Below are 27,114 nucleotides of genomic sequence, written 5' to 3'. Positions count from 1 at the left end.
TGATGAACCCTGGAGTCATTTTTGACCAGGACATGTCCTTTGCCTCACACATAAAACAAGTCTCAAGGACAGCCCTCTTCCAGCTCTGCAATACCATGAAAATGTCCCAATAATTCTGTGAAAAGCCTCGAGTTGATCCAAAATGGTGCAGCATGGGTACTGAAAGGATCATATTTCTCCTGTGTTAGCTTCTTTACAGTGGCTCCCTGTAAAATCCAGAATAGAATTCAAAACCTCTCTCCTTACATACAAAGCCCTTAATGACCAAGCTCCATCGTATCTCATTGTACCCTATTATCCCAATATAAAACTTTGCTCTCCAAATAAAGGCTTACTTGTGGTTCCTAGAGTTTCCAAGAGTAGAGAATGGGAGGCAGAGCCTTCAGCTATTAAGCTCCTCTCCCATGGAACAAGATCCAAGTTTGGGTCCAGGAGGCAGACACCCTCTCTACATTTAAGATTAGGGTTAAAACTTTCGTCTTTGATAAAGCTTATAGATAGGTCTGGGTAAGGTGACCACTGGGGGAACTCCCCTGACGCACTGAGCACTTCTTCTCTCCTCTTCTCTCTCTAGCTGTGTCAAAATTCAGGGGCCACACCCCTGAGGTGTGACCTTCGTAACCGTTGTAGACCGCAAAGCCCGAAGCAAAATGAGACGGTCGGGTCTATTGAGGATTTCCTATTTGCTCCTGTCATCTAGCAACTTTGACAGCTGCAGTTGACCATTGGGACACAGCTATAAGATGGAGCCAGATTTTTTTTTTTTTTTTTAATCCTTTATTAGAGGAGTTGGAGCATGATATATCTCAGGCTGAGAGAGGACCATGGCCAAGTAAAATAAATTGGTTAAGCTGTATACTTACAATAATGTTATCATTAACTAGTTTAAAACAGTTAGTTATTGTATGGCTAATGTCATTTAACTTTGACAATATAATTTCATATTTAAAATAACCAGTGGTAGAAAGTAACTAAGTACATGTACTTATGTACTGTACTCAGGTTCAAATTTAAGGTACTTGTATTTTTACTTTAGTATTTCCATTTTATGCATCAGTAATGCAGCAGTAATATTACTCTAATAACATATCATAGTAAGACACTCACAGGGACAGTTTCAAATTCTTACATATTTTTACTTAAATAAGTTTTTGATTGCAGGACTATTGTTTGTAGTGAAGTATTTTCACATGGTTGTGATAGTACTTTTCACTTATGTATTAGATCTGAAAACTACTTCCACCACTGAAAAATGGTTTTGTGATTAATCAGTTAAAAGAAAAAAATAGGTTGAGAAGATACAGTCGGGTGACAATTTAAAGTAAAAACCAACATAAAGTGTCTTGTTAAGGTGTTGGACCAACGCATGCCGACAGAACAGCGTCAATGTCAGGTCTCTGTAACTCTACTGGAGGGATGGAACATCATTCTTCCAAAAGATATTCCCTCATTTGGTGTATTGATGACAGTGGTGGAGAGCGCTGTCTAACGCGTCAGTCCAAAATCTCCCATAGGTCTTCAATTGGGTATAGATTTTGTGACTGCAAAGGCCATAGCATATGATTGACATAATTTTTACATTTATCAAACCATTCAGTGACCTCTTGTGCCCTCTGGATGGGGGCACTGTCATCCTGGAAGAAACGACTCCTATTAGGACAGAAATGTTTCATCATAGGATCACTCTGAAGAACTTTGTGCTGATTGCAGTGACCCTTTCCTCTAAGGGGACAAGTAAACCCAAGCCATGCCAGCAAAATGCCCCACACAGTATAACAGAGCTACTGGATACCTTCACTGTAGGGGTCAAGCATTCAGGCCTGTACCATTCTCTTGGTGTATGCTACACATGCACTTGCCAATTTGTCGAGAATATGGTGAAGGATGACTCATCTGGCAATATCACTTTTTTCCACCTCTGTAGACCAGTCCAGTATCAACTTGGCCTGCTGAGCATTTTTATACATGCCACAGAGCCAAACTGGATGTTAATAGCTTATTTGTACTATGCAGAGCACCAATGGGAAGCATCTGCATTTGTGTTTCTCTATCCATTTATTCCACTTTACCTTTAATTTGTCACCCATCTTTAGGTTGATAGACAGACAGTTTGATAGACAGACAGGCTTTAAGACTTAACTATCTAAGTTCTTCACGCTATATATCGAGCTATTGTTTACTTAACAGTTTTTCTTCTCCTTTTTTCCCTAAACCAGACCAGACCCCTTTACTGTGGGATAAACTTAAGCGGTCCTGTGCTGGGCAGGCTTTTTAACCAGCAAGACACACGGCCTAATTTTTGGCTGAGCAGGGCAGCCCTGGCAGTGCTACTGGACGTTCTCAACCAGGAATGGAGACACAGATGGGGTGCCACAATTGAGACCATGGTGTTTCTCTAATGGCTGGCAAGTGGGGCATCATACAGGGTGGTCTCCAGAGTGTTTGGAATGTCTCGTTTCACTGTTCACCGCATTGTTCACAGAGTCACTGAAGAGGTGGTGGTCATTTACCTTAAGTATGTGGGTTTGTAGGGCTGGTAAGACACAGAGCCTTTATGAAAGCAGCTGCAGCAATTGACAGCTTCCATTTCTGCATTAAGCCACCATTAAGCCCTGGTGGTCAGTGCCACAGGAACAGGAAACCATTCCCTTCCATCATCCTGCAAACTGATTTGACTACCAGGGCCACTTAATTGACACCTATGTGGGCTGGCCTGGATCAGTCCATGACTCACCAGTGCTCCGCCACAGCCCACTGTAAAGGAGTTCACTTTACCCTCCTATAATTCCTACTTATTAAAAATGTTTTGTAGAAGTTTTTCCTTTTGAAATAATTTATGGAAAGGTTTCTTTTGACAACATAACATTGTGAAGCTGTTTTTTGCATCTTTCTGAAAACATCTTGGTGACATGGCAGCCGTCGATTGACTCAGCCCTACAATCCCAGTTTATTGACAATGTTGTGCACGGTTGAGAGATGCATCCCAAACACACTTTGGAAACCATCCCAGATGATGTCCTCCTGACAGAAGATACCAGGGTCTTGATTGTGTCATCTCATCCAGGTCCAGCAGCACCATCGTGGACTCCCTGTTCAGCTGAACAAAAATACACAAACCCTTATACACTAATTTATAATATATATTTAGAATTTAAGACCTTAAGGACCTGCAGACATCTCATTATTCAAGGTCTTGTGTATTTTATGTTGTAAATAGTTGTTAAGATAGCTGGGAATTAAATAAACAATGAATTTAACACATACTGTAATACATTAATTTTTTTCAACTAATTTCTCAAATAGAGGACTCCCGTCCATCCTTTCCCCTCTCTTCGCTCTCCTGTGCTCTCCTCTCCTCTGCCTCTCTGCAACCTCATGTCTTCTTTAGTGAGCTACAGAAACTCATCGTCTCTCTCTCTCTATTTTCTCTTTGTTTCTCTATCTCTCTCTTTCCACTGGCTGGCTTTCCTTCACTTCCTCCTGGTCATCCACTGCTGCACATGGCCTTGGTGTGTCCTCAGATGTGGAGGCAATTAGGACGAGGAGGGCTGGTGTAGGCCTCCAGACTTGCATTCAGTGGTCGCATTCGTGCGAGTGCATGATGATCATTCAGAAAGTAGTACTTTTTCTTCTTCACTGGCTAGGTCGGACTCTCCCTACCTGCACTCTCCCTGCCATCACTGCATCTGTGCACGCACCCGAGCCAGGCAGGCCTATATGCTCACTAGACGAGTTGTGCGGGGCCTCGGCAAGGGCACCACCTCCTTCTCGTGTCAAAGCGGATGTCAATGTTTACCTGCCTGTCTAAGTTACAAAAATGTCAAAAATGGATACAGAAGAGGAGTAACTTTGTCACTGGGGATATTGTTCTCATCATCTATGATACTGCCTCCCGCATCTCCTGGATCCTGGGGTGGGTCATACAAACCATGCCTCACTCCAGAGGAATGGTTAGACAAGTTCAAGTGAAAACCCAGACTACCACTCTTCACAGACATATCTCAAAGTTGTGTCTGTGGCTGGAAGCCCCTACATAATACTGTTTAACCATGCCCAAAACACCGTTTCCTGATGCAAACATTAAAACACCTTTACTGATAACTTGAAGATGGAAGAGTTTTGTATTGTTTTTAGATTGTGATTTTGGACTTTTTAACTTTTTGATGGACTTCTTTTTGGAAGTTTTGGAATTGACATTCTTTTGGAATCTTGGCTCCTTATATTCTGAAAGTTGTAATTGTTTTGTTTGCCCACAAGAACAACTGCAGCATGTAGGAGCCAAATTCCTCATCTCAAAATATTGTGAAAATTATATCTTTATTGGCCCAATACATATTCAGTTTGTTAACTTCTTTGTACTTTGTGTTTAGCAAACAGGTTTATTAATATATTGTGAAACTTGAATATGGAATCTTGCCTGGGTCTACGCCCTTTTTTCCCAATGTTTCCATTTTACCACTATGTCATGGGAAGTAATCAGAGCTCAGGAGGGCCCCAGGTAGAGCGGTACCATACAGTTTTTGTCTGTCAGATTTTCGGCCTATTTTAAAAGGATTATAGAACCTTTTTGTTTGTTTATAGAAAGCCACTGTTGTGACAGAATATACTTTGATTTCAAAATTAATATTGTTTATTTTTCTAAATCCCATCTCTTTGTTCTTTGTTTGGACTACAATTTGGAGCATGTCTAACTGCGTACATCATACCTGGAGCCTCAAGGCAAGTTTGACTCATAGGATTGCCTCTACAATTTATACAGCTAAATTCATGCATAAAAATGCAACAGAAAGTGCTTAACATAAAAAGCAGATAACCATAACATTTATGATAAAGCAATAAAAACAATGAAATAAAATAAAGTTGAATTAAAACAGGATAAAACAAGATAAAAACAGCCATCAGGTGAAAAACACCTCAAGAAAAAGCAATATAAAATAAAATTGAATCAAAACAGCAGGATAACAAACAATCACGTTAAAGAAAAGAAATTTCAAGAGAAAGCAGTTGTCACAAAATGTATCGTAAGATTTTGTTTGAAAGTGTCAACAGATTTAGAGCCACTGAGATCTAAAGCAGATGTTTTTAGAGTTTGGGGGTGTAATTAACAAAGGATGTTTCTCCATGCCTTTTAGTTGTGACTTTAAGAACAATCAAGAGGTTTGTCAGGTGATCTAAGGGGCATAGCACATACATATGTCTTAACCATGTTGGACAGAAAGGACGGGGCAAAACCATTCAGTGATTAAAAAGCAATAAAAGCTAAAAGCTGTACAAGCTGCACAAGCTGTCTGACCAATAGTTTTATCAGACACACCAGACAAAACAGCATTGCGATAGTCCAGTTTGCCGAAAATAAAAGCATGTATTAAATTTTCTGTGTCTGCCAGGGACAGAAACGGTCTGACTCTGGAAATATTCCTTAAATGATAGAGGGGCACTCTGGTCATGTCTCTAAAGTAACATTCAATAGGGGGGGGGTCACAGCTACCATCCCTGTGACTTCACTACCAAAAAACACAAATAAGAACTAGTATGGCACTCAGTAGAGCACATATCTCTGCCAAGGTCTAATGAAAATGATGAAAATGGCAGAGAAAAAAAAAATTTAGGGTTTGATATCCCACCCAAGGACACTTCGACATGCAGACTGGAGGAGCCAGGGTTTGAACCACTGACCTTCCGTTTAATGGAAAAACCCATTCTACCTCCTAAGCCACAGCCACCCCTTTAACCTGATCAACACCAAAATTTAAAGGGGTTCTTCCCTGGCCCATTCCCTATCCCTCCACCAAGTGTGTTGAAAATCGGTTCAGTGCTTCTTGCATAATCCTGCTGGTAAATAAACAAACAAAATGTCATTGGTTAAAACGTAACTTCCTTGGCGGAGATAACAAAACCAACAAACAGACACGGGTGAAAACATAGCCTCTTTGGTGGAGGTAAAAAGGGTATGACCCCATCTACTGGTTGCCTTATTATTATGGGCTTTGTATAGGATGAGGGCTAATTTAACTTTAACCTTAAGTAAAGGATGGTCAAACATAGATATTGCAAATGGGCTATTGTTGCCTTATCTCCGAGCTACAGTGGCCGAATTTTTGGCCCTGGTGTATAGATTATCATTTCCCCCCCTCCATTTTATAAATTGAGCAGTATGCTCTTTGCTCCCTAAAACATGACAAAATGTAGAGTAAGTTTTGCTTCACATCACTAATCAAAAGCGCCTTAAGTATTAAAATAACCAAGATCAGGTTAGCCATGCAATCGATCCCAACGTTTGTACTGGACTTTGAAAGTAATATTCAATTGTCTAAACCCAAGCAGGGTTCACAACCTGTCTAAATTTGTTCACCCTTGTCCATTAATGGAGGTAATACGAAGTATATATTATCTATAAAATCGCCAGAATCTCTGTAAGATATACTGTAAGTCAACCTTTGAATCACTTAAGTTTGAAAGTGAAGGCTTTAAAGGCTTTACTTTAAATGGCTGTAACTTAGGTCGGATCCCGCCAGCCAATCTGCAGTAAGTGCAGCAGCTCCAATGCCAGTTAACATCACTAACTTCACATAATTTAGCCTATTATTTTGAGGTTTTAAAGGCCCCTTGTTTTTTTTTAAACATTTGTATCGTTAGCTATTCAAGTGAGCTGAAACTCAACACTTACATTAAAAAGTGTACTCCTTGGTCGCTGTTGTTGTTGTTAATTTCATGCACCTGGTTTTCTTTTGGAAAAAAATTACCAGTGTGCAATGAATCTTGGGATAGGTTGGGCTGTGAAGGATCCACCCATTAGATCCTTCACGGCCCAGGAAAAGAAGGCCAAATTTTACGGTCGCATTTTAAGGAGCCTTCAAAATGGGACAGCCTTGTCACACCACTGTGACACAATCATGATGTGTTCAAAAATGTAGCCTTGAAGGATGCAGACACTGAACTGTGTGACACAGCTTCTCTCTCTCTCTCTCTTTCTCTCTCTCAGATTCAAATAGGCTTTATTGGCTTGATAGATCAGAAACCTACAATAGCAAAGCAGTACAGAAAAATATTAACATTGACAGATGATTAGCAATAAATATACAATAATATGCAAATATCAGCCATCATATCAAATATGATAAAAGGCATTAAATAACAATTATATTCAATTCAACTCATGACCATACAGAACAGAAAAGTTGTCCATAACATGTTGAACGAATGAGTCTAATAGATAGAATAACATGGGAAGCTGTAATACCTACAGATATAATCACTCACAAACACTTACTACGGAGCTTGTTTCTTTTAGTGCATCACAACAGTCAAAATATTTTGCAGCTAATACTGCACACTTTCTCCCCAGTTTCTCCCCCACATAGATAGGGCATACTGGATAAACTCAGGAAAAGAGAGAGAGAGTTTTTTTTTCCCAAAGAAAACCTCTCTCTCTCTGTTTACAATTAAATAGAATTCTAATTTACTTTGTAATTTGGTGGTTTCGCTCCAATATTTGAATTAATTGTCTTTTTGTTTTGAGATGATTGGTTGCGCCAGATTATTCATTGTCTGTCCTGAAGCCCTGGTGCATGTGGGCAGAGCTTCAGGACCAGCATACCTTATCTTTGCCACTGAATGTGAAGGCCATTGATAACAACCCCACAGAGGTTTGATAATGTTTGCACAGAGGTTAAACAATGGGGAGTCCCCACCAGTCAGTCAGAACTGAAGAAGCCTCTTGGATGAAAGGTGAAACGTTTCAAGATCTACAAGTCCAGTTGCACTTGATTCAACTCTTATTGGATAGCCATAACCTGGATGACTGAGAATCTTCACAAACATCTTATTTAGCACTTTGGGATGGACACAAGAATCGTACGTATGAAAGGACAGCCAGAAAAACTGCAGACTACAGAAACTACCTATGGTTCAACCTGAGATGCCAACAACACAGACTCATACCAAACAGCCTACATCTAGGTTCCACAGTTAAGGGCCACAGACCTGGAATAATCCTAGAGAAGGCACAGAACCAGCTATTGAATGAGAGAGAGAGATAGGTCCATCTCACCATTGAAGGTTTGAATAAAAAGGCTGTCCATCTACTCCAGAAAAATGACATTACATCAGCCTAGTGCAGTCTAGGTCACTGATTTCATTGAGAGGGCACAACTATCTCAACACGCCAAGTGAACGGAAAGACAGACACAGACTTCAAAATCTTGTAGTCATGAGCCAGCAACACCAGAAAAAAAGAACTTACATGGAGGCAAAGGAATGATAATTCCACACAGGATGAAACATACAACAGATGGGTTATGAACCTGTCAAAAAGGGAACTGACCCAACGAGAGAAAGATGTCCCAGCCAAAGGATTAAACTCTGCCATTACAGCACAACACTTACCAATAGTTGACCTCATCGAAGCAACAGATTCAGCCATAAGGAAAAACAAACAAAAACGAAGGCAGAGCAGCTGTTTGATACCTTAATATATACAGTTTGGTTCAAGTTACCAATTTCATACTTTGTGCATTTACTAATTAAAACATGCTATTTCCAGTGTTATCGTGTTTATGGTAGGCTTTGTCATACATGGGCAATATGCACTTGAAATATAGGTGTGAAATAACTTTTTTCATTTTTAATGCCTCATAAATCAGAAAATTTAATTTATTTCAGACATGCACTTAGTTGCTAAGAAAGTATTGTAAGTACTGAGTATTATATATAAAAAATTAAAAGATCTGATGTAGTTCAGTGTGAAGATTTAGTGGGCTCCAAAGCACAAAATAATCTTTTTAATACAATTTTCAGCAGGACATTATTAAAAATACACAACAGCAGGCCAACCATTGTAGAAGTTAAAGACGTCTAATAGCATAGCAAAAAGCATGAATAGTTCAAAAGTAACGACTTTGCAATTTTTTATTGAGCAACACTTATTAGGGCCATGACCCCTTTTTTAAAGCCTCCATATCTCAGAAACTAAGGAAGATACAAGCTGAAAATTTTGCACGGTAATTGGTGGGTACAATGACATTATTTACTGTTGATCTGACATGGAATGACCCTTATAACAAATGAATAAATGATTAAACAAAGAATAAATGATAAACAAATTATTCATTAAAATTTTACTTTCACACTAATAACACGTGTTGGACTGTACTAAAGACCAGCATGGGTGTAATACTCGGCAAGGTAAAAATTCAGTGAGAATTGAGATCCTCTCAATCTCTTACAGTTTTTGAAAACGTCTAAAACTTTTTATTTAACAAAATGGAAAGAGCAAAGATGGATAAATGTATTTAATATTTTAGTAAACATGTAGAATTTGTATGATGAGTAATATTGTGTCGACTACAATCAAATGTTATGTGTAGGTTGTTTTATGACAGAATGAAACCCAACCAAACCAACAGCGTCAGGTAGGGAAGCCTTCTGAAACATGGTTCTAACTGGGGACCAGTTCTAATTTAGTAAAAATTAATTACACACACACATACAGAAAGACAGAGTGAGCAGCAGAGGAGTTGACAGAGAAAAACATTTTAAAGCTTGATTAAATTTTTACTTGATTAAACGACAACGATGTTCATAGACAACACAACATCATCTCAATGTCAGTATTTAACAGTAATAGCTATGGTGTCAAAATTCACAAAATAATATTGTTAAAAAAAATAATATTAATCTCAGTGAGTCAAACAGTTTTAATGGATTATGGCATAGGGCCCCAGGGTACAGACAGGTACACACCCCACCCACGTCATTCTGTCATAGTGTCTTTTTTCATGGTATTTTGCAGTTTAATCTAAGCTTGAAGTACTGCTGTTGCTTTAATCTTTGTTTTTCTTCATGCTGGAGATATAAAGAAACTGTTAAAGTCTTTCATAAAGCTTCTAGTCAGAGCAGATCCACACTGACACTTATCTCTAGATATATTTTGCAAAATATAACAGGAAAATATTATAGTAAAACATCAAAAGAAAACTATGAAACAGGTTCTGTTCTCTTAAAGCAAGGCTCTTCTTTTGTTAAACATTTATTTAAACTTATATATAGGCTTATTATAGCCTGTGTAGTTTTATTATGCAGGAAAATAAATGGACGAGAATATGCTAAAAACAAATATTACATTCGACTCAATGTTCTGTGGAACAACAAACCAGCCAACATTCAGAGACAATTTGTTTAACAAATCAGAATCTGCCTCACTTCATAAAATGTTCATCCTCACTTTCATATAATTTGCAGAAGAGTTTGATGAAGACGACAAGTGAACAGTAACATCTGATGCAAGTAATAACAATGACTTTTTTTAGTGGGCCATATTTCCATAAGCAATTTCAATGCGATGATTATGTTTTAGAGCTGTAAGGGAAGGAGCTTTCTCTCATTCCCAACCCCTTTAGGGTTACAAAGAATTATTACAATTGATAAATCTATTTTTGCTTATTCAAAGTTCATTTAATCTACAAAATGTGAAAACAATTTCAAATTGCTTCAATTTGCTCTAACTGTCCAAAAACCCCAAGATATTCAGTTTATACAGATATGACACCAAAAGCAGCAAATCCTTACAATAGAAAGATGATGTTTTATTTTTTTGATAAATAACTGATCCCTGTAGAACTCCTCAAAGAACTGAAGCACTAGGCCTGATATAATGATCAGCACAGCACATGCAAAGTGGACACAAGCGCCTCCATGCAGCCCAGTAATTCTCAGTCTCCATGCTACCATATGAGCTTCCTCTTTCCTGCTATTAATAATTGAAAGCAGGTGGTTGTTGAAACAAATAGATCACTGTCTTCCTGCTTCCTGCCCGAACAGGAAGCCAGCTTCAGCCAGCCTACAGTTGCCTCTGGGTTACAAACAATATGCGTTATCATTCTACCTTCCAATATGTGAGAAGTCAGTCAGTCATACCACCAACCCCAAGATACAAAAGTATCAGACAAAACTTTTTTATAACTTCATCTATTACTACTTCTTCTTTTTATACATGTGGTAGTCCAACAAGGGAGGAAGTGAACACAACTGCCTAGAACAGCCAGCACTATAGCTGGTGTAAGCAAGCACACTAACTTGCATTAAGTACACACAAAAAACTGACTCTTAAGTAGTAAAATTGTACGCAAACAGGCGGAAGTAATCGCACACTATTCATCCGCAAATGCTCCTACTGCCTAAGCAAAGATCAACTCAAAAGGCGGCTTGGGATCTGATTTTTATTGCAAAATGTGGATCATAATATACATGTACAGCTACGTTCACAGTTTATACTGCTCACCCAGCTCTGTGCTGATCAGCACACACACACGCCGATTTTCAAACAATATCTAGTCCTCTTGGCCCGGGACTAACGATATTACTCACCGTTTCAATTTCTTGGGGAAGGTTCCTGGATTGTTGGAAGGGATCCTTTCTTCAATATTAACTTGGCTACTACTCAGGCGTTGTATGGCCCCTGATTCTGTAATCGCTAAGGTGTAAAATGTTCTGTACACACTCAAAAAGACTGACTCAGGACAGATCAAGACAAGTCTCCAAAAAAAAAAACCCTCCACCTGTTTGCAATATTTCCCCTCTTCTGGAAGGCTGTGAAGTGATTCGAATGCTGCAATGCAGAAAAGATAATGCACTTTTGAAGGTCAATTTTCAGCAATAAAGCTACACTCTAGCTCACCTGCGAAGCAGCGGGCAGTGAGGGGGACATCTATGAAAATTTTGGTTCAGTGATTGTTGTTTATCCAGGTTCTATGTCGAAAACCGTATTAAATTCTTACTCAATTGTAGACATAGGAATGGCACTAGTAAGCGACTTCATATCTTCACAGTTTTTATTTCTACACCTCAGAGTTTATAAAAAACACAATACACAATCGAAACCCATTTTTACGATATGGGAACTTAAACGTTAAGTTGGCACTTTGGCTGAGGAGCTCAACTTATGTTATAATTGTTGGTAAAATGGTAACATTAGTAACGTTAAACGAGTAGCCCCAGAGCCCTAACATTAGTAGCATTATACCATTGGAATTTGGAAAAAACAAATACGCTAGCTAACGTTAGATTCCATGGAAATAATGTTAACACCTAACGTTACATCCAAATTGTGATGGCTAGCATCGCTAAATCAAAACAACTCAACCTTATCCGTCTGAATAATAGTCACAGGCTTGCAATGTTATCATATAAGCCATTTAAGGTTATCATGACACTATTTGAGGAGATTCTTACCTTCAGGTATGCAGGCAGTCAAAAACACAACTCCCAGAAACAGCCCTCTTCAGTCTTCACTATCATCAGGTGAGTTGCTTATACCAAGTTCAGAAGCCAGGAGCTTTTTCTGTTTTTTGCTTCTTCTTTTTTTTTGACAACTGAGAAGGCGTGGTTGGCATTTCATTCCCTGAGACTCTGACCCAAGGTACAGATTCTTTCTGTACTCAAATTACGAATGAACAGTCCAAAATTGTTAAGGGGCCAATGACCAGGCAAAAGGCATAACTGACATTTTATAACAACTGACCTAAATCACCTATGTTGTTAAAAGAATGACAGTTGATAACATCTTAAAAGACTCACTGAGATGTAAAAAGCTTCCAGAGATAAGTACCTTTAAACCGTAAATTTACTGGTTTCCCCAGCTATACTGAAAGACCACACAACAGGATTTGTGTGAGAGGTGGATGTATTCATCTGAAGCTGAAGTCAATTTATAAAGACTAATTTGTCAAACTAATGTAATTCACTATGGCCTTGGAAGCTAGCTTGGTAGCTACCTGCTATAACCATTGCAGCATGCTAGACAACATTAGTTTGAGCAATTCAACATCCCATTTCACCGTCATCAAGCTCTTTGGCAACCACAACACATCACATCACATCACATCACATCACCAGACTCATCCAACCATGTTGTAGCGGAATGTCAGTAGCGTTAACTTTCTAATGTTGCTGCACAACTTGCCGAAAGGGTTAGCACCAATAGTTAACATGAGCAAGCTGTTAAGTCCTACAGCCACACCCACAAATGATGTTTATATTTTTGACAGGTCACCAGCCGCCCATCAGTACACAGAACCTGGAAAATCCAATACAAGCTTGGTTGTACTGCAGCTGTGTTAAACTGACGGAAACACTGGTCACTCCTAGCCTGTAAGATAGCAAGCCAGCTAGGCTCATACCTCATTTCAACACTATATAGCCCGTTGGCAAAAGTTGCTAACGTTAGCCTGCCGGTGGCTAGGTTAGCTAAGCTAGCTCATGAACAAAAGGTTTGATAGTTTAGGTGACGCAACCAAACATACAGACATTATGATTGGTAAGTGCTCTTTAAGAAGGTACATATTCTTACCGAAGAGTGGGGCCGACACAAGCCGTGTCGGTGCTCTCAATTTCCTGTAAAATCCGCTCGTGCTCCGTTACACACTCCAGGGTTTCATTCTCCGCCATGATTGTTATGTGTGTATTGTGGCTATCGCTGCAGCGGTGTACAGGTAAGTATTTGGTCTGTGGGGGGCGCAATACAGCCGTAATGAATTCAATGACCAGCTTTGTTTCCACACATCCCGTACGTTACAATAAATTGGATCACAGCGAGAGAATTGCACATTCCCAGACTTAAACCCAAATATACTGTGGACATCGTGGAAAACCAATATCGGTTGTTGACTGCTGGCTGCATTGTTGAACTGCAGAATTTATATCAATCTAGCAAGTAAAATATTAAAATTAATTTGGTTATCATGTTTTCCAGAATAACAAAATAACTACAAATTTTGTATGAATTGCTTTTTTATTTTATTATTTTCTATTATTAATGCACTCACCCTAAATAAAAATCCAAATATAGATTTATAGAGTAATGTCACAAAAAAAAAGTAGAGGAGGCAGTGATATTTCTTTCAGCCCCGAGTGTCTGCAGATTTTTATATCAGACTACACATGGCCCCAGCAATCTCAAGCAGTCAGTTGGTTGAAGCCTGACATGCGATACCTGGGGCAAAACAATACACTTTGCTGCTCATAAAGCTAATTTCTTTCTATGTTTATAGTGTAAAGTACATTGCGCTAAAAGTTCAATTACACCTTTGGCATTTTAAGCTAATACAATATAAGCAAGTTTGTTCATAGATGCTCATAAAGGCATCTCTTGATTCTTGATGTGAATATTAAGATCAAGCTACATTTTACTTCGCTCACTTTGTAAATCACATTAATGACTCCACCATCAATGGTGGCCAGCAGATGAAATTTTAAAAAAATTGTGTTCTGAATGATTTTACCTTAAGGTGGTTCCTAGGGGCAGGTCCACAGATTCTAACTCTGTGAATATATTCCCAAAAGCTTTCTCCTCTTCTTTGTTGACCTCTTCCCTTTGAGTGGGAGGTTCAGGTAAAGCAGCATGGATCCTGTTACTGGCCATTTCTCCCTTCAAACTTTAGTATGATGACTAGATCTCGGCATATGTGAGAGAGAGGGACTCCAAGAATTATGTGTTTGTGTGTAGGGTGAATTCCAGGGCACCTGCTATGGTCAGCAGAAAAAGAGGGTGCAACAGGAAAAAGAGACCTTGTGATTCACCGGACTTTGAAACCAACAACATTAACTTCAATTGCTCTTGGTGTTAACATTTTTCTCATCTCCTGTAAACTCTCAAGAAATCTATGAAGATGCCATGCCTGTTGGCTTTATAGAACAGATACAGATTCAAAACACAATCAGCAATCAGACCAGAGATTAAATGCCGGTTTTTGATTCTAGGCAATGAATGATTAAATGAATGAATTAATGAATGAATAGCAATAAAGAAAGTGGGGAGGTGGTGTGCACTGAAATTCAAACTACTATAGCTAAAGTTGTAGTTAAAGTAATACTAGATTCTGGTAACACAGAAACTACATGTATCTGAGGCAAAAGGTTTGGGTGTCAGTAAAAAATAAATCAAACTAAAAAAGCCAGACTTCAGAGTCATTAACTCTGCCCTCTCTCAGCTGTAAACTTTTGAAGAAATATTATCGTCAAAATGGCTTTGAGTATTAGAGAAATACTTTAGTGAGTATTGCCCTTCCATAAAGTTGAGGGACTTGTGAGAGACAGATTTTTAAAAAAAAGAAAGATCAAAATTGAAGCAGAAGACACTGAGATATCCTGACTTTTAGTCTCTAGTATGGACCAAGCTCTAAAAAAACACTGGATCTTAACTTCCCCGTGATGCCCAGAACCTGTCTATCCTTTGAAAAACAGCTATTAGCTGGACGCAGGTACTTTAGACATTTACACCACCACAGCCTATTTTTACTGTGATAGAGCATGCTATACGTTGAAACATTCGTTGTTGTACCCTATTAAAAGTTCCTACTGTGTGCTCCAGACCTCACCCTTCCAGATGCTGCCTCAGTTTTTCCATCTGTTTAGAGACCAGTTTGAGCTTTAGTTGGCTGATGTGTGGAGATGCCTTCATCTTTATTCCACATTTTGATAGCGTTTGTTACACCCTCTTTGCCTAGTCAGTGCCCAAGTGTTTAAAACTCCCTGCCCCCAGTTTTCTAATAGAGGCTTTATGTGTGTTAAAAATTTGTACTCTCCAACCCCAAGCCAAAATGACCCTGATGGTATCACTATGACATCATCAGGGTTATTTTCTCAGAGTTGACAAAGCTCCTCTAGAGAACAGAAAAAAATATACACCTGTGTTCACAGACTGAGATGTAATCCCGATTATTAATAAACTGATTTTCATGTGTAAGTGGTTTTCACTGGTTAGTGGAGCACCTTTAGCCCTATTGAGAGTAAATTAATTATGAAGCCCCTTTATGAAGGAGGTAGAGTGGGTCGTCCACTAACCAGAGGGACACTGGTTTGATCCCCGGCTCCTCCAGTCTGCATGTCAAAGTGTCCTTGGGCAAGATACTGAACCCCAAATTGCCGTGTGTGTGTGTGTGTGTGTGTGTGTGTGTGTGTGTGTGTGTGTGTGTGTGTGTGTGTGTGTGTGTGTGTGTGTGTGTGTGTGTGTGTGTGTGTGTGTGTGTGTGTGTGTGTGTGTGTATTTTATGACCTACTTACAGTTGCCATTTAAAAGATTCACATTTTTTTAGAGCCTGTCTTAAATTTTTTTTAAATGCCCATATGTGACATGATTCCTTCATACTCCACCTGCCCACCAGATGTCCTCAGACTTCCTCCTGCTCCCAGATCCACATGCTCACCTGTTTCGCGTTTCCAGTCACTGGAACTTCCCCACCTACCTACACATCTGTACCTCATTCCACTCATTTTCTTCTCTGTATTTATACCAGCCCTTTTTCCCCTGTAAGTTGCTAGGTTGTTTGCTCATGCTCAGTGTGTTTCCCTTTGTTCATTCTGTGGGCTCTTTTTTCTGTTACCTTGTATGCTACCTGTATTTAGTTACCTTTTGTCTGTTACCTGCCTGTAAGCCTGATCTTCATCATTTTATTCTGTTAAAGTAACTTCATTGCACCAGCCTGCCTGTGTGTGGACACACTTGTGTCCTCCCTGCCAATGTGCCTACCAACAGCCATGACACATTTGTACATTTAAATATTTTTTGTTTGCTGTAACTGTGTCTCCTGTTCATACTAGGTACAAAAAGATCCATTCTTAATGCAATTTCAATTTAAGTGATGGGGGCAATATCCACAGTCCTCATTCTTGAATTACACAAATCAAGTAGATATCTTTCGAAGTTGCCCTTTTTAAGCACAAAATTCCCTCTTCATGTTAATGCCACTCTGCTGTGGCTCGATAAAGAAAACAATGTCTGCTGAAACAAAGAGGAAATTATATAATATAAAGATTATAACTTTGGAAGAGCCACACTTGATTTGTCTAACACAGACTGCTAGAGCCTCATATTAGCTAACATAAGAATGTATTTCAAGGGCTGGTTTATGGTCTCTTAGAAATAGCTCTCAAGACTTCGGAAGTTACGTGTTTAGTCATTCCCAACAGCCAAACTGGAAGGCAGGGTGAAAAGCCGGTTTAATAGAGAGGGGGAAGGGGTGATATAGTTTAAAATCATGGATAAGGGCAAATATCGACAGTCTTTCCAGGAAGACATTCATAGTGTTGCACTCAGTTGTTCACATTGAAAATGGCACAAATAGTTGTTCAACAAATGGAAAAAAGAAAGTTAGAGAGGGAAGTACAAATCCTGGTTCCTCTCTTACCACTGCACAGCTGACCCATCACAGCATGAAAGTGGGTGTGAATGTAGGTTCGTCAGTTTTGGGAAAAGTTGCAGGAATGGTGCTATCCGACATGCAGTTTGGAAAAAGTATAAATCCCTCTTTACAAAGCACGAGGACTGTGAATTGAACAATTAAAGTGACCAGTAGCCCTTTCAGTATACATATAGGCATATCAGTATTGTTTAAACATAGACTTGAAAAAAGTCTGAAACTATCCTAGGAGGACAACATGTAAACACCACGCAGAAAGTCGTGAATTTTATTTATATGCCTCATAATCACAAATCACAACAAATGATAAATCCTTCACAGTCTGTATGTCATACCACACCCTCTATGCTTAGACGGTCAGTTTGAATAAGAATAAAACAGTTTAACAGGAGAGAGAGTAAAACCTCAGGTAGAACAACAGAGAGGGATTCCTCTAAACCCTTTGTTCCTGATTCAAGCCTTGGACTTTCTTGCCTTGAGGTAACAGTGCTTACCACTACTGTGCACCACATAGGTAAGTAAAAACTACAATATTTCCCTCTGAAATTTACAGAGTGAAAAGAAAAAGTACTATAAAGTGAAATAGATCAGAACGGTATTTAAGTACAGCACTGTAACACATATTCTTAGACACCTTCCATATATAGAAGGTTCTACAGAGACAGTGTTAATACTATGTTTATTATCATTATATTTCGTGTGTGCATGTGTGTGTGTGCATGCCTGTGTGTTATTATAATCAGCCAGAGACTTGGGTTTCCTCATAGTCTCCTAATATTGGGTTGTTGTATGGTCTAATAAATAATATTTAACAGACCCATTCACATTATATCAGTGTGTAAGCAAGCCCACCAACAGTACCACCGAAAGGTTACCACAATTTCTGAATCTACATTTTGAGTAAGGCAGCAGACCTTGATCAGCTTACACAACCACTTTCTATTTCCTGCTATTCTTCTCAAAATGGATTGGGCCATTAGGAGTGTGGATGTAGTAGCTGACAATAAGCTCTTTACAAAAGCCCTGACTATGAGTTTCCTTATTACTCCACCAAAAACAAGAAGTGAGTCACACACAGATCCACACACACACACACACACACACACACACACACACACACACACACACACACACACACACACACACACACACACACACACACATTGGTGTAAAGACAGTATTACATATATGTCCCTACTTGAGTAAAGAATATGTTGTGTTTTTTTTTTTCAAAGAATTTTGCTTTTGTTTTTCAGGTCTGCTTGCTTGCACCACCACATGACAGCCCCTATACATCTTGTTCACCTGCCTCAGCCTGGCGATGTACACACTCAGGCTTTACAAGCCCTAAAGGTACATATGTGAAGTACAGGGTCAGTAACCCAGATTCACACTGAGGTTATCATCTCAAAAAAATCATCTGTTTTATGTAAAACATTCTGCTCTACTGCAGAGAGCACCAGAGGAGAGAGTTTGAGAGACAACAAGGAAGAGCACTGTGAATGGGGAGAGACCCTCAGGTCCGCTTCCATGTGTCGGGGATAAACACATGACGGCCTTCTGTGTCTTTGACTCTACCTACTACATACTAAGAGACAGTATGCCCATGAGTTTGGCTGTCACTGGGAAACATAGTTTGTTCATGAGTTCAGAGGACTGAAACCATGGGAAGCGGACTACACATTTCTTAACTGACTATATAATAGAAATGGAAATTGGACTTTACACTCCATGTTGTCATTGAAAAAATAATACTTATTAGTTATTGTAGAAATGTTTCAAAGGACTTCTATTTTCCAGTGATAGCATACTGCTATTAGTAAGAATGCAGCAGTTCATACAGTTAAAGTTATTTTGGCCTTTTTTTTGTGTCCCTTCCTGTCATTGTTGAGGCTACAGGCCTGGAAAACACAGTATAGGCAAAAGTCTTTGAGAAAAATTCAACTCATTCTTAACTCAAGTAGGGCTGTATATATAATACTGTCTTTACACCATAAAAGGTTAAGTAAGAACTTTAATGAGTCCCATTAAAACTGCTGTGACACATCAAAAAGGGTCATTACTCTGTTGATTTAACAGTGACACTTTAAGTTAGAAAATGAAATGAAAACTATAGCTTTTTAGTGCTGACTTTCATCTTTAGTTGAGCATTTACATTTGATCACTACAGTATATGGATTGTGGTCCTATTTAGAAATAGTCTTGTAATTTTAGGGGACCAAAGGGATTTTGACAAATTAAGATTAACATGAATACACTCATGGTGTATTATATTCATTGGAAACTCCTTGACTGGATGAAGTCTATGACATATAGACATCAGCTGACACTTACTATCCTGGCGATGAAACATCTTTGTAGTTTTCAGCAAGTGGTGTTTTACTTACTTATACTTAGCTGGACTGGGGTCGGGTGCCTGAATATGCTGCTCAACAGCAGTCCACTGCTGGGTCAAAAAAAAAACTCCTTGGTTGCCTTAGCTGTATTTTTAAAATCAAACAATGTGCCCAAATTGAGTAACTCTGTAAAAAAAAAAAAAGGGGGCTGCTATTTCTGTTATCACAATCAAAATCCCTTAAAGTTCAGTAAAGTGTGCTGGATTACAGAGCAAAAACAACTAAAAGTGTGACTGTCCAAATAATGTATGGACTACATTGTATAACTACTTTTACATATATAAGTAAATGTATAAGTATATAATTACTAGAGTAGTAAGTAGGTTCACCTGGCTACTGCCAAGTTATCCTGGTACAGTCACAGGTAGCCACGGTAGTCCACAGTAGTCATGGTGGGTGTGTTTATGCATCTATCCATGGAGGCTCCGTACCTGACAAACAGAGACTAAGGACATTTATTATACTTATTACATTATGCATAGTATTTAGGTAATCCTCTATGTACACATATACATTGCTGGAATTACAGACAACTGAAAACAGCAATACCAGCGTATAGATAATTACATGTCAACACATTTGCTTGTTCATGCCTCAGCCACATCATGTCTCAGCTCTTCAAACAAAGTGTAAAAGCTGCAAGATGACTCCAAAAGACCATACAGTCACAGAATTTGATTAATTTCATACTTACAATGTCTGGTTTAAATAGTTGTAATGTCATGTCATCATTTAAGCAACTCCCCCACACAGTACACTGATTTATCTGCCTTCCACCTAAATATAGTTTTGGATGTTTGGACTGAAGTCTCATAGTAAAAACTAAGCTCATGAGATCTTTAATTATTGCTCATGAGATCAGCCTAGATGTTGAGCTGGCTTTGAAATGCCAGGCCCAACTCATGCTGTAGAATGATAAAAAGTAATAAAAATCTTGTCTAGTACATGACTAAATCTGATTACATGTAGGCCAACTAAAATAAATAAATAAATAATTCAGTATTTCTCCACCCAAATTAGATTTCAGTCAGCATTTAACAGACTTTGAAGCAGCATTTAGACCTTTATATTGGAAAATAAAATGGTTAAGCTTTATTTATGGGTCTATGTTGATTTTTAAATTTCAATTTTTTTGAATTTATATTTTTAGTATTGTTTTTAAAATATGTCTTATTAGATGCATTTATTTATTCTATCATTAGTAATAATTACATTATCTCTGTTCATTGGCAACTCACACACACATGCACACACACACACCACAGAATCATGTTATGTTTATTCTTGTCTTTTGCATTTTTGCTAGAGTTTTCCAAAAATAGAAAAAAGCAAATAATATATGAAAAAATATGAAAAATTAAGACAATTAATTTAGTCTACAGTCCTGGTTCCTTTCTTTCTCTCTGTCTTATATATACATGCCCACATTGCATAAGAAATATCATTGTGTTTAAAAGGGCTAATTAAAAACTTCTGCTCATATGAATGCACCTTACTGTGAGTGGCTTGCAGTCTCCTTTTTTAATTATTGCAGGTCTACTCAAACACTGGATTTGGCTCCTTTCTTTCTTATAATTGACTGAGGAGCGTGTCAAACTGAACACCTTTAACACCTGTTTTGTCTGACAGTCATGTAAACACATGCATGGTAATCAGCTGATTTAATTGGGAAAAAAACAGTTGGCTCAGTAGCTGTCAACAGCAGTAATGTTGCATCAGAGTGAAAAGAGAGAAAAGAAGGGAGAAAACAGGAAGAGAGGAGAGAATGAGCGTGTGCAGTGGTATCATTTTCTGCTGTTGGCCTCTAGATGTCCATTTGAACATCCTGTCATTAACTCTTCAGTTCGCAGGTTTTCCTGTTTTGTTTTCCAGTGAATGAATGACTTGCCTTGTACTTTTAAATCATTCTCTTTTTAATGGTTGAAACAGACAACCATTCAAAGGATAACAAGAGTTGATGCTGAGATGTGTATGAAGTGTTTTGGTTGCTGTTGTGCTGAGCTGCTTGTGGGTAAAAAAAAGGCATTTGAGTTGTTCTGAAAAAGTTAACTCAGTATGGAGAAATGTGTGTTACCATTTGTACAGTAATTTTACAGTAATTTTTTGCCTTTTGAGAGATTCCACATGCACAAAATTAGTATTTCAAGTAATGCAACACAAAATTATACATATTCACTGTACATAATTGTGTAGAATAGCTACAGATAAAGAAATATATCTCACAACATCCCACCCTATGTCTTCTCCTGCAATCCACCTAGGAAAGAATCTTTTTTTTTCCAGCCTGATCCATCCCGACAATCTTCTACAGATATGTCCAGACATCCGGCATTAATTGTGTCCAAGAGAGACATCTGAGCTTAAACTTTCCACCTCCATGAGAAGAAGAATTCCTCTGTGAGGCTGAGGAATGGAGAGTAACTGGAAGAGACTGGTGAACCACCACAACATTCCATACGGTTACAAAATGTTCTGGATTCAGCCTCACCTGCCCCCTATCCTATCCTGGTACAAGTCTCTCATGGAAGTCATCGATCAATTTACTGTAATTTTATGTTATGTTATGTTTAGAACCTAAATTTAACAGTTTTGAAAATAGTATGAAAACATGTGAAAGGGTTAGAGGTGGCTGAGTTTGAGTCAAATCAATGAAAAGTTGTCCACACTGATTTCTGTTATGATGACTGTGTGAAGAGTTTTGACATAGTGAACACATTATTGAGAAATGAGTCTTAGCAGCTGTAAAAAACTGTTATCTTTATTATGTGACCTGTGTGAACCAGGAGTCACTTGGCAGTTACAGTAACTGCAGCTGATGGATTTTTAACTGAGGTCACACACACACACACACACACACACACACACACACACACACACACACACACACACACACACACACACACACACACACACACGTTGAATTTGGTCACTTTTTAGGACATTACCTAGACTTGCATGCATTTCCTGGAGAATTACCCTAACCCTAACCTTAACCACTGACCCAAAAATCAGATTTTCCCAGCTGGGTACATGGCTTTTGTCCCCAGTTGGACAAGCTGTCCCCAATTAACTGGTCTTTCATCTGAAATCTGTCCCCAAAAGTAGCCTATGACTGAAACACACACACCAGCACGCACACACACACACACACACACACACACACACACACACACACACACACACACACAAACACACACACAAACACACACACACACACAAGTACAACCAAATGACAAAATATGTAGTTTGAGAAAAAAAAAATCTTAACTTCATGTCCACTTGCTATTTTTTGCCTGGAGCTTTCAATCACATCTCATAGACCATGAAACTGAAATTTATCTTGGTTTCCAAGCTAAAGATCAATTTTGATGCTTGACAAAAGTGAGCCACAAAAACAAGCCACATACTGTAAGACTTGTCTGATCAGACACCACTATTGTTAAGGTTCAGGTTGGTTAATTCTAATCTATGGGTAGAATTTGAAGTTTATCGAACATGTGATTGGTTGTGTCAATGTGACAAACCAAGAACTGTGTGAGCATTATTAAGCATCACAACAGCCAACCCTTCCAAATTGTCTACACCACTCAGTAAATGCTGGAGAAAACAATTATATATAATTCATACTGAGTAATAATCTGTGTGCATGTGCCCCGTTTGAAAGAGGAGGATATATGGATCACGGCAGTGAAGGTCCACTGTGAACTATCACTGTGCCTATTCTTCTCTTCATGTGTTCTTCCTTTCCATGCCCTGCCAGCTTCCTGCCAGCTTCCTGAGTCTGTCTGGAGTACAGGCTGCTATACAACTGCTGACCTCCATTGTAAGTTACACTATAAACAAATAGCACTGAAGGACATCCGGGAATGGGGACAGTACACTGCTAAAGCCAGGGAGGTTGTCCAGATGTTCCAGGCAAGGCCAGGGGCCCACTGGATCACATTTAAAGTCTTAGTTTGACATTTTGGGAAATACAGGGCTTTTGCCAACAAACTGATAAAAAAAGAAAACTGCCACCTGGGCGTGTTTTAAGCCTTTCTTAGCAACAAGAACTGGAAGTGGGGTATAACGTTAGCCTAGCATGGTTAAGCAATAAAAAAAGAAAATCTAACAAAACTATATGTTATTTAGATTGCATGTTGTGTTTATAACTAACAGGTTCAGCCACCATTCCATCCAAGGATCACCTTTGATGTGCTGCCCTGTTAGCTGTGGTTTAATGTTTGAGACAGGTTTATGTTGTCTAGAAGAAGATCATCTGGACCCTAATAGACCCTATTTGTTAGATACCTGATTAGAAAATACTGGACCACAAATTCAAAAGGACTGCTGTGACACATATATTCACTTGCCAATTTATTAGGTACACCTAGATACTGTAAAACTAATTCACTAAAACACACAAGGCCTTCAATAACTCCCACCTTAATAAGAATTATAATGTTCAGATTTTATTGAATCTGTTTGAAAGAGGTGTTGATTTATTTTGATGGTCATTAGGAGGCTGTTATTTGTGGTGCCGTTGAACTGTACTGGTTTAAACTGAGATGTGTTCCTAATATTTTGTAATATTATTTATATTATTATATAATATTTAGCAATAATAGGACTAATAATGAGACAAAAAAAAATAAAGAGATGAAGGCAGAAATACCTGCAGAAAGCGTCAGGAAGAGAGAGCAGAGAGCGCAGTGTACTACTGGGGTAGTAAGGAACTATGAGCTCTTTAAGATATGATGGTGCCTGACCATTGAGAGCTTTGTAGGTAAGGAGGACGATTTTAAATTCTATTCTGGATTTTACAGGGAGCCAATGCAGAGAATCTAACAAAGGAGAAATGTGACCTCTTTTCCTAGTTCCTGTCAGTGCTCCTGCTGCAGCATTCTGGATCAGCTGGAGAGTGTTTAGAGACTTGTAGGGACAGTTTGATAATAAGGAATTACAATAATCCAGCCTAGAAGTAACAAAAGCATGGACTAGTTTTTCTGCGTCTTTTTAAGACAGGATGTGCCTGATTTTTGCATTGTTACATAGGTGAAAAAAGGCAGAGGCCAGGGCAAAGCCATCCAGATGAACCTTATCATTAGATAAGGTGTTTCTGAGGTGTTGCGAGCCAAGCACAATAACTTCAGTTTTGTCTGAGTTTAAGGTTTTAACAGTACAGTACAGTTCAACAGCACCACGAGTTACAGTCTCCCAATGACCATCAAAATAAATCAACAACTCTTTCAAACAGATTCAATAAATTCAGATTCATTATATTCCTCATAAAGGGAGGATTTATGCAGTCCTGATGTATTATACTGCATTAGTTTCATCTAGGTGTACTCAATAAATTGGTAAATGAGTGTAGATTAATTGAATCACTATGTGTCATAGCAACCCTTTCCCTGAACTGGAGAATCAGTATTTTTATTGAAGCAAAGCGCTGTGGGATGCTTTTGCTTCAAGTGACCGTGCATAGCAGTTCTACTGCTGTGCCATTTATAAGTTAGTAGCCTGTGGAGAGTGTGAGATTAAAATTTCAAACAGGACAGTACAGCAGCACAAGACATATTTTAATTTTAGGGGCTTTTTCTTCCTTCATTGGATGTTTTTGTAATAAAATTCTGTAGGTCTTAGCTAATCAGACTTTGAGCATATTCAAATGTCTGATGAAACCAGAGCAGAAAAAAATGCTAAAAAACATTATCCTGCTAAATAAACTCAAACTAGCTTCCAGATGTCTTCTGCCTACCACTTATGCAGTAGTAAAAGAGTCAAACTTGACTGGTGTTTCTACTTTTGCTAGCCAAAAATGAACAGACTAATCTTTTCTAACGGTATTTTGTTCAATAGGTTACACTGGAACATACTACCTTCAGGCAATAGCCCTATGCCTGAATTCTAAATCTGACAGAAGCTGACAAAAGTTTTCACCTTTTCCTGCCTACTAGCCTTTTGTACATTACTTAACTAACTGTCAGCAATATAGATGAAAGGATTACAACCTTAAATAAGTGTTACAAAATTACTTAAATTCTGTGTGACACAGTTTAGTTCTAAGTAGTGCAGGTGGTGACTGACTGAATCAAGTTTTCTCCTCACTGCTTACTATGCACTCACTGCTGAGATCGTTCACACACAGTGTACCCAATACTAACAAGACAAGGTGAAACCCTAGTATAAGGCTGGAACGCTTATGATCTATCTGTTTTGGAACCACTGTTAACACCTAATTTCAATGGAAAGCAGCTAAAACCTGCTCAAAAAGTCGACCCTCATTTACGGGAGGTAGCTAAGGTTTGTCTAGAAAGTTGCTAAATTTTCTTGCTTGGTGCGTTTGTGAAAAAAGACACTAAAAGGGTGTGAAAGGTCTGTAAATCTAGTGACAAAGACGCTAGGTTGGCAACACTGCCTGGAAATGCCCCCTGATCACGCAATGGAAACTGTTTGCACCAATTCATTTTGAAAGAGCAAGGGCCAATGGGGAAACTCCAACACTTGGCTGGCCGACTAATGGTGTTTCTTCAGCAAACACTTCAGCACTCAGTCAGTGATAGACATTTGTGTTTATAGGGCTGGCACCGCTGATGCGGTCCAGTCAAAAAACTTGAAATCCTTAAAATACTCAATACATTTAGGGGTCTGCAGCCGGTAGATACAGAGGGGAAGAAACATGTAAACATCCTGGCACTAGTTTGTACTGGACTCACTGGGAGGTGTGCTAAATGCACAGCTATTTGAAGCAATTAGATTTTGGGGATTTTAACTCTGAGCTTGCTGTCTCTCGTTCCCTCCCTATCTCTTTCTTTGTCTCTCTCTGATGTTTTTTTTCTCACATTAAGCCACTGGCTCAATTTCTTTAGTGGCCCAACGGGAGAAGTCCCAGTTCTCCCAATGGCCACTCCACTATTGTGCACACCCGGTTTAGCTGATGTTTAAGATTTAAGGTCATAGAGCTAAGCATGAGGGAAGATTTATACAGCTCAGAAAGTTAAAATCTTTCACCATGTATGATCTTCTGAAAGCAAAACTATAATGAAACTAATGAAAATGTGTAAGTATATTTAAAAGGTTTCACATTTGCCTCAATTCATTTGGTTATTGATGAACTGATAAACTGAAGATGTCAATTTATAGCAACCATGTACGAACTCTCATGATCTGCTCCCTCTGTTTCCCACGGCCCCGTCTCCATCCTCAATTCCTTCCGTCATCCCTTTCAGACCTTCCATTCTCAATCTGTCCACAAGATGTCCCCAGACTTGTTCCCATTTCCATCCGCTCAACTGTCTTCAATCCTCATCACCTGTGCTTCCTGCCCACACACACCTAAACCCAGTTGCTTCAGAATCTCCATCTCTACATATACCTGCCATTGTCATCAGTTCATTGTCAGTTCCTCTGTGTCTATTCCCTCATGTTTCCCAGTGGCTTTGCTACCTGTGTTTGGATTATCTGTTTTGTATCCTTTTCTGTATTGCCTGCTTGCCTACCTATCTGCCTGATTATTTGCCTGTAAGTTTTATTTTTGTTAAAGGTCC

At 38.8% G+C, this 27,114-nt stretch overlaps 1 protein-coding gene and 1 long non-coding RNA gene across 7 annotated transcripts in view; one reads left to right on the top strand and one right to left on the bottom strand.

Annotated features, from left to right (window-relative positions):
• Positions 1-14,387, bottom strand: part of exoc6 (exocyst complex component 6) — a 74,588-nt gene extending 60,201 nt beyond the window's left edge. Inside the window, exons 1-2 of one of the 6 annotated variants that reach the window (XM_040134550.1) lie at positions 14,277-14,387; positions 13,346-13,500 (exon numbers count right to left, since the gene is read on the bottom strand). In XM_040134550.1, the coding sequence (XP_039990484.1) occupies positions 13,346-13,443 (98 nt within the window). In that variant the 5' untranslated portion in view covers positions 13,444-13,500; positions 14,277-14,387. The remainder of the gene's footprint in view (positions 1-13,345; positions 13,501-14,276) is intronic. The other 5 variants (XM_040134545.1, XM_040134547.1, XM_040134546.1 and 2 more) reach the window with 5 other exon arrangements.
• A 3,263-nt stretch (positions 14,388-17,650) lies between these two features.
• LOC120793892 lies at positions 17,651-18,749 on the top strand. The gene is made up of 3 exons (XR_005708063.1): positions 17,651-17,706; positions 18,449-18,545; positions 18,646-18,749. It is a non-coding gene; the product is annotated as an uncharacterized LOC120793892 (long non-coding RNA).
• Positions 18,750-27,114: the final 8,365 nt, after the last annotated feature.

Source organism: Xiphias gladius, chromosome 9 (genome assembly GCF_016859285.1).
Source record: "Xiphias gladius isolate SHS-SW01 ecotype Sanya breed wild chromosome 9, ASM1685928v1, whole genome shotgun sequence".
Taxonomy (NCBI): Eukaryota; Metazoa; Chordata; class Actinopteri; order Istiophoriformes; family Xiphiidae; genus Xiphias; species Xiphias gladius.
The sequence above is the reverse complement of the archived record's forward strand: the minus strand, read 5'-3'. Positions and strand labels throughout refer to the sequence as shown.